This window comes from Schistocerca serialis, chromosome 9 (genome assembly GCF_023864345.2).
Source record: "Schistocerca serialis cubense isolate TAMUIC-IGC-003099 chromosome 9, iqSchSeri2.2, whole genome shotgun sequence".
Lineage (NCBI taxonomy): Eukaryota > Metazoa > Arthropoda > Insecta > Orthoptera > Acrididae > Schistocerca > Schistocerca serialis.
In genome coordinates this window covers 286,607,028-286,616,094 of record NC_064646.1, presented here as the reverse complement: position 1 = coordinate 286,616,094, position 9,067 = coordinate 286,607,028, and the positions used below count along the sequence as shown (strand labels likewise).

At 42.5% G+C, this 9,067-nt stretch overlaps 1 protein-coding gene across 1 annotated transcript; it reads left to right on the top strand.

The window, feature by feature from the left end:
- The first annotated feature begins 915 nt into the window (after window positions 1-915).
- LOC126419554 (AP-3 complex subunit sigma-like) lies at window positions 916-1,437 on the top strand. Its single transcript, XM_050086743.1, has one exon. It carries the CDS (start codon window positions 916-918, stop codon window positions 1,435-1,437), a length of 522 nt encoding a protein of 173 aa, XP_049942700.1.
- Window positions 1,438-9,067: the final 7,630 nt, after the last annotated feature.

The following is a 9,067-nucleotide window of genomic DNA, read 5'->3' as shown; positions in this document are numbered from 1 at the left end:
ATGGCTCTGCTTTAAATTTGGCAGTTTCGTTAAACTCAGAAGGAAGTAGTATTAAATCTTACCACGACACTAACTACTGTTGTATTCGAATAAATTCACAGCAAAAGTTTTCGTACAGTACCAGTGTACCGACATTTATGCTGCTTTTTCAGAAAAGGTAAAAGGAAAAAAACGAAATTACTTGACTGACTCCAGTACAATATTTTACTTGTTTTCGGGAGGCTAATGATTTACGAAGTGCGTTGCAACGTGGCATTGCCATCTCTGCATAAATACCGCTCTAATAGAACATTACAAATGAGTTTGAAAACAAAATGGCAACATTCAACCTAAACAAGGGAGAAAATTAGTCAAGAATCAAATGTCTAGCAAACGAAATATATTATGGAAAACTTACTGCAATTGCTATCGCGAGAATAAATTACGGCGGCAGGACCTGTGTGAAGATAGTACCAGTAAATGTCACTAGATGACGAGACCAGCAAACGGTTGAGAACCAAACAGAATCGTGATTGCGGTCTTTCATTTGTTTAATAGTTGCCGTTGTTACATATGACCTGCACCCTAGAAGATATTTTCGTCCGTGTTTCACACTTATTTTTGTTACTAAAACCCACAGTGCATTAATAAAGCCAAGACAGGTCGAGGGGATCGTACTGACAACAGTCACTAAAAAATACCCGGCCGATGGAAAGATCGAGTAGAATCCGAGACATAAACTGTTCGAACTTCATGTTCAACCATGGAAGACTGCAGTTCAGATATTTCTGTACTCGATCGATCACCATCTGTGATTTCGATGTATCGAAGCTAATGAACCTCACTGACCATCAGCAACGCCTCCTCGTGGCATAATTTGCAATGGGAAGCCAGTCGACAGCGTTCGACTGTGGGAGGTGAACGGTTCAGAAAGCAATGATCAAGTTGGTGCTAGTTTTCACCGAGAGTGGCGATCTCCGCTTCTTTAAATTGTACGACGAGATGGATGACGGGCAGCGGCTCGTCTTACAGGCGCGGCTTATAGCTCGCGTGCAGGAGCGCTGCAGGCACAACATGAGCGAGATATTTGACTGCGCGGACCTGCTGGGGACGGATTCGCGTGGCGCGTTCCGCCGACTCGACACACTCGTCGTACTGTTCGGGATAGACGGAGGAGAATCGCCGCTCTACATCCTCGATCTGATCGACGCCTTCATTCACGCGCTACGCGCGCACTTCGGAACACCTGACCAGCTGGTGGAACGTGCTTTCGCGCTGCGTCTGGACGAGGTGTCGCAATTGCTGGACGAGATGGTGCAGGGCGGCCTGGTGCTCGAGGCAGAGCCTGACGAGGCGGTGGCTCACCTGAGAGCCCAGTTGGACAGCGACCCAGCAAGAGACCGGTCTTCGTCAGTGAGCTGCTTCCTCTCGGGTCTCGCCACGAAGCTCCGCAAGTGAAGCGAAACTCTATTGGTGTACACGAGAACCCTTGTATTTGCCCGGCTGTCAGAGTTTTGCAGCTTCCAGCAGACAGATAAGCACAGGCAGAACTTTCACTTAGTTATTAAAATGCGTTCTACTCAGCGTCAGCGATGCAGTTAGTTACTTATTCTTATAATTACACTGTGATAAACTTAACAAATGTTTGCTGGTTTACTAGCTATTCTACATTTCGCTAAAACTTTACAACGGGCCACTCACCTCTACTGTGTTTTGGTAACGCTTAACACAGCTGGTCATGTTATATCTGAACAGCTGATTAGTATACTTACTAACGTAACGATATTTTGTCTAGATCGCGGGTAAATATTAAGTAAATAACGAAACATTTTTACGTATAGAAGGCGATGGAACTGATTTAAGTTTTTTTTCTCGCCACTTGGCATTTGTTATTAATGTACGGTATGGGAAATACGGAAGCGTCCGATCTAACCCGTCGGCTTTGACCCATGACGTCACAAATATAGCGGAAACGACAATTCCAATATGGCGGATATAGAAACGTTGCATACGTATCACAAAGACGAAAACATAGAAAAACAACACACACAAAGGTTTCACAAGAACAATCTGCTAACATTGATAGCAAACAAAGTTAATAATAAACAAGTGGTACTCAAGGCCAGGCAGGGCCCCCCCCCCTTGACCACCCCCCCCCCCCCCCCGCCAAAAAAAACTCCCAACCTAACCTCGTATTCAGGGCTACGCTACAGATCAATGTGTAGGTCAATCAAAAGATAAAAAAAAAAGAAAACAATATTGATTCATTAGACATAACGAGTAGCGACAAAACATATAGACCATAAAGATTGAACAATCTAATGGCAAACTGATAAAAGCCTCATAGACGACGTTAAAACAAAAAGTACAGTAAAAAGGTAAACTATATATTACAGGCCCTAAAACTCCTACTAAGGTAACGTCAACGAGGCAACATCTACAAACACGCCACACTCACAAACCAAACTCCGCACCGTAATGACGTCACACACAACACCCTTACGTCACGGGTCAAAGCCGACGCGTGAGATCGGATGTTTCTGTTGACCCACGGTATGTACTGCAGGCCGCAGGATATAAGTTAACAAAAGTGGAAAGCGAAATAAACGCCCAAGCTAACATAGACATCCGGCTACGCTACATATGTCTGCGGCTATAGAAAAGATTCCACATTTACATCCCCTTGGTTTTGCCAGCTCATTACTTTCCATCCTAACGTAGACCTCGGGCTGCACTATAGATCAGTCACGCCACAACGTAGATTAAGTCTTTGAGGCGAATTCATTAAAAATATTTAAACACAGGTTGTGAAAAAGTGTTGTACATATCAAACGAAACGTGTGTGTGTGTGTGTGTGTGTGTGTGTGTGTGTGTGTGTGTGTGTGTGTGCCAAAAGCAGAAAATTAAGAAAGGGCCGTACACAGCGCGAGTAGTTCTGTTGGTATCTCCAGGTCTGGATGACGCTCTTGATAAAACTGTTGTTCAGTCAATGATACGCCACTCCAATAGCATTTTCTATAATTTCATTAAGTTCACACGACCTGTTTCGCCCCATTGTATTAGGCCATTATCAACTGCATCTGTTAAGTTATGCTGTAACTTTGATTGGTGTTGCTACTATACAGCATAGATTTTTGATACACTTCGTAATGGCCTAATATATAGGTCGAAGTCGTTCGTGTGATCTTTACAGTGTTCTAAGAAAACAAAATGGAACAGCGTTTCTTTAATAAGTTCTTATTTCGTCACAACAAAGCTCCATGTTTCAGGTGAAGTTATAAGTAGTAAGGGCCTACAAAGTGCTATATATTCAGTATGTAAGGAAACACCATCCACAAAAGAGATTAATTTGTATGTTTCCAGCATTTAGACGTATCCTGTTAACACCTGCCTGTAGTCTAGTATTAGGAGTGAGCAAGTAATCGCATACCGGTTGTTACAAATCACAGTGGTTAAGTCGCAATTTCACAATAACAGCTGTACAGTATCTGGCTGCAATTTGTCCTAACTATAAGTCACAAGCAGCTATTAAAAGAATTTAAGCATTAGAACATTAAACTGCTAGGAAATCTGATACACGCTATTGGTGTATAGCCTACCTAGAATCGAAGAAATGAACGAAAAATCTAGATTTCTCTGAGAAAAATTTTACTTGTTATCTGGCAGCGGCACTGGTGCCCCGCTAGTGTGAGCTATTGGTCGTATAGTGTAGTCTGAGGGTTAGGGTAAGTTTAAAGGGTCATACCCGGTTGACAGTTCAAGCCAACGAATTTGAATGCCAAATAGAGGCTGCGGCAACACTGACCTCTTAACCATAAAAACTAAAAGTGAAAGGTAAATTTAGAAAAGGTATAGCAGATAATGGACAAGGTTCCGTCAAGTACATTGATGTCCTATGCACGTAGGCCTACATCGTACATAACAATACAAAGGGTGTGGGGCGGGGGAGAGGAGGAAGACGATGAGCGAGCGAGCTCCAGTTGTAACTACTAACAAATGTTTAACAGCAGTGTATTCACAATATTTTTCAACACTGATACACAGGTAGCTTTAGGTATTGCATTTAGACTATTACAATGTTGACATTTAACTGGAAGATACGTGGTTTGAACTTGATAATATTAAATCTGAGTTTAATGCTGGTTTAACAGGAGAATGGACTTTTCATTATTCACTGTGTACTTCATTTATCATACTTTTCAAATAACGAAATGTCTTCAGTGAAACACTATTGAAATACGCGGTTTGCAAGCATTAGTCAGTTGCACTGACAGTTCACCTGGCCAGATACAAAACTTAGTAGTTATACTTGACAGTATGTTCGCTGCTATTGTGACTAGACACAGAACAACATGTACAGTGATAAATCGCAGCAATCGCATTTTAACACTGCGGAAGTTTAAAAGTTGTGAATCCGTAAACTGCGATTTTTAACTGTTAAAAGTAGCAAATAAAATCGCAGTTACCGATAAGTGCCATTCACAGAAATCACTGATACCAGAAGCCGGCCGCGGTGGTCTAGCGGTTCTGGCGCTGCAATGCGGAACCGCGGGACTGCTACGGTCGCAGGTTCGAATCCTGCTTCGGGCATGGGTGTGTGTGATGTCGTTAGGTTAGTTAGGTTTAAGTAGTTCTAAGTTCTAGGGGACTTATGACCTAAGATGTTGACTCCCATAGTGCTCAGAGCCATTTGAACCATTTTGAACTGATACCAGAAAGTTTGCCCATACGTAGCTACAACATACTATCCTCTCATTATCTGCATTCAACTTCACAAGGAGGCACACTGCCAACATCTACTGACCGTGCACGGCCCTTTATAAGGTTTAGCTCTGTGTATCTCTAAACGTTCACCAGAAACAACGCTGAACGTAACTTATATTTTCACAATGCGAAGCAACTAATCTTAGCCACTTAATGCGGCCTATGCTTGAAGCATATCTCGCTGTTTTACATGTCGTCAGGAATGTGCTGCTACATTTATCCGTCTGCATACAGGACGATGTGGCATACCGATAGTGGTAAGACCCTAGAGTCGCATACTGGAGGTCGAAGGGTCAGATCGCCGTCCAGCCATTCAAATTTAGATTTTGTCTTAAATCGCTTCTGATCAGTGCCAGATTCTTTGTCCATCCTTTCCCAATCCTCACTTGCGCCCCGTTTCGACCTCTTCAACTGGACGTGACAATTCCAATGTTCCTTTTCACTGCCTTGTTTCCTATCCTAACTGACAATTTGAATGATTTTGACGAATATCTCATGTACTATGAATCTTTAATTCTCCAGCGGTGCATACGCTTGTAACTGAAATTAGGAGAGACGTACCGACAACATGAAGTAGTGGGAACATCATGAACTGGCTGTCACTAATAGCATTACCTCCATAGGTAAATGGCCAGTACAGAGACCGTCTGGCACGCGATTTGTGTATCAGTTTTCTTGCGCTTTAATGCCAAGAGCGCAACTGTCAGAGCTCTTACGGTATTTTATTAAAGGAACAGTAGGTAAAACATGGTAGGGAAGAGTGTTGTACGTAGGATAACAAGTTTTGGTCGGTACTAGAGCCTAGTCCAATGGTCGTGAAACGGAAACCCGCGAGCCGCATGCGGCCCGAATCAAATATTCGTGCTGCCCGCTGTTCGCAGGTTGTGTGTGTGTGTGTGTGTGTGTGTGTGTGTGTGTGTGTGTGTGTGTGTGTGTGTGTGTGTGTGTGTTTTATTTATATAAAGGCGGCTTCACGCTTAAGTGTGCCTGAAAGCACGTTTACGCAAGTGTGCTTGCCCAAATATGCTTGAACTTGTGTAGGAGAAATCTGCACAAGCATCAGGAATGTCCGAGCAGCTTCATGCGTGATCGAATTCAGATTGTGCATGCGTGGGCGCGCTTGAGCCTGTGTATGAAGAATAGGGAGGCTTGTGCAAGCATTTGTCAGTAATCTGGTTTGATTTCATTTTGTCCTGTTAAATTACATTCTATACAAAGGCTGTACTCTACTGCAGGTCAAATGAGTGTTCAATTTTACACGGAGGAAGGTAGAAGAAAAATAAACAGCTGTGAGGTGATTTCCATAGCTTAACTACCACGAATAGTTAAAAGGGAATGTTTTCGTTTCTTTAACCACTCATATCACGTTTTTTTCGTAACACAAGCAAAAAGGTTACCAAAGACAGTGTCGTCGTCGGCCTCTACATTTTCTGATAAACAATCTAATGCATGTGCAAGAATCCTTGAACCGTGGGTAGGCGCCATGAATTTATGCGTGTTTGCTCAAGCAAACTCTTGAGCAAGTGTACTTGTAAAGCAAGCGGTTACATGCCTTAATATGCATCTAGCAACTAACAGCCAAATCCAAAAACTTCAACTACTTTTAAGAATTTCAGGCTGTAGTTGTTCTCAGTAACAAAAATAGTTATATTTTAAAATCTGCTTCATTTTAATTCACGTAGGTGAGTTTGGTCGTGAGCAGAGTGTAATTCACTGCCTACATCAGGGGTACTGGAGTAAGTAGCGTGGTCACTGCAGGGTTAAAAGATTAGCAGCTACGGTATAAATTTCAAATGCGACTTATGTGGATTCGTGAATGTGCTTCAAACCGGGTTTTCACAGGCATGAATTTCTTATACGTCAATCTCCTCAGTACCAGGCTTACATGCACGTTAGCGTTTCCACGCGTCGGAGTCGGTAATGCTACTTACGCGACTTTCTAGATGGCGACAAGTGATTATTCGTACGGGAGTTTGGCAGTTTTTTGCCAAACGGCTTATAGTGACGTTGATGAACAAAAATGGGGCATACAAACGTTGAGTATGGAAATGGACATCTCGTAGGAACAATTTGAGAGCACCCAATACGCTAGTGATTGAGTCATCTGCAGAGGACGACGTTTCATTCGAAAACCTATTTTGAAATCTTTTTGAGCCATATTTCCGGCTCTGTCTAAAACAGTAATATGCGTATGTAAGAAGCCGTTCCATCTCGTATTAAATTAAAAGCAACACTGAAATATCTGGCAACTGGAGCCACTGCAATACATGTATTGCATTTCGAAGAGGACTATTTTAAAATTTTGTTATCTACCGTTCACTGAAGGTAAGTAGGAATGTAAGCTTTTTGTCCCAAAGCTCCAGCTTTGTTTTTATTTTCAGGATTAGTCAAGGTTCTGACAGGTCACTGGTGTTGTAAATGTCTGTTTACCGGTCGGTACTTAATTTTGTAACCAAATTTTATACTACTGTATAGAACAGTCATTTCTCAACGATAACGCCAATACGAACACTTATAAATCTACATACCGTTTTAAAGGGGGTGAAGAGTAGATTTAAATTCCTGAAGTCACAGTTTTCCGTTTCACCGTGATATTTACTCAATGACAAGCAAAAATTATCAAAATGAAATAAAACAGTTTCGACTGTTCTGCAGTGATATGAACCTCAGCAAGGCCACACTCTATTAAAATACTTTTTAATCCAACTCATCACTTCAAAGGATATTGTTTACAAATAAGTGACCATAGTGTTGCTGAATGCTAAAACGTTGTTCCTGTCGCATTATTTAAGAAGTCACTTTAAAAAGTATTCATTTACGAAGTTAGACTAACCCTGTTATTCTGGAATGACCCCAACTCTTCAAGTAAATAAACACGCGATTCTACAACAGGAGTAGAATGAGAGCAGATCCACCTATCGTTAGTTGCTGCGGCTCATAAGCGATGATGGGGAAAGGGATATCGTGCAAGAAAGAACGGCTTTCAACTTTAATTTAGGCGTAAACGCCCCTACACTCGCCACAATTTGATTGACCGACCAACTTCGTGGTAGCCTTCGCACTTCCCGACTACATCTACATTTATACTCCGCAAGCCACCCAACGGTGTGTGGCGGAGGGCACTTTACGTGCCACTGTCATTACCTCCCTTTTCTGTTCCAGTCGCGTGTGGTTCGCGGGAAGAACGACTGTCTGAAAGCCTCCGTGCGCGCTCGAATCCCTATATTCGATACCTCATCCAGAAACGCACCCTCTCGAAACCTGGCGAGCAAGCTACACCGCGATGCAGAGTCTGCCACTTGAGTTTGCTAAACATCTCCGTAACGCTATCACGGTTACCAAATAACCCTGTGACGAAACGCGCCGCTCTTCTTTGGATCTTCTCTATCTCCTCCATCAACCCGATCTGGTACGGATCCCACACTGATGAGCAATACTCAACTATAGGTCGAACGAGTGTTTTGTAAGCCACCTCCTTTGTTGATGGACTACATTTTCTAAGGACTCTCCCAATGAATCTCAACCTGGTACCCGCCTTACCAACAATTAATTTTATGTGATTATTCCACTTCAAATCGTTCCGCACGCATACTCAGATATTTTACGGAAGTAACTGCTACCAGTGTTTGTTCCGCTATCATATAATCATATAATCATACAATAAAGGATCCTTCTTTCTATGTATTCGCAATACATTACATTTGTCTATGTTAAGGGTCAGTTGCCACTCCCTGCACCAAGTGCCTATCCGCTGCAGATCTTCCTGCATTTCGCTACAATTTTCTAATGCTGCAACTTCTCTGTATACTACAGCATCATCCGCGAAAAGCCGCATGGAACTTCCGACACTATCTACTAGGTCATTTATATATATTGTGAAAAGCAATGGTCCCATAACACTACCCTGTGGCATGTCAGAGGTTATCTTAACGTCTGTAGACGTCTCTCCATTGATAACAACATGCTGTGTTCTGTTTGCTAAAAACTCTTCAATCCAGCCAAACAGCTGGTCTGATGTTCCGTAGGCTCTTACTTTATCAGGCGACAGTGCGGAACTGTATCGAACGCCTTCCGGAAGTCAAGGAAAATAGCATCTACCTGGGAGCCTGTATCTAAGATTTTCTGGGTCTCATGAACAAATAAAGCGAGTTGGGTCTCTCACGATCGCTGTTTCCGGAATCCATGTTGATTCCTACAGAATAGATTCTGGGTTTCCAAAAACATGATACGCGAGCAAAAAACGTGTTTTAAAATTCTAAAACAGATCGACGTCAGAGATATAGGTCTACAGTTTTGCGCATCTGCTCGACGACCATTCTTGAAG

Bases quoted from the DNA above. Each gene is read 5' to 3' on its own strand.
- LOC126419554 (XM_050086743.1), top strand. From the start codon at position 916: ATGATCAAGTTGGTGCTAGTTTTCACCGAGAGTGGCGATCTCCGCTTC.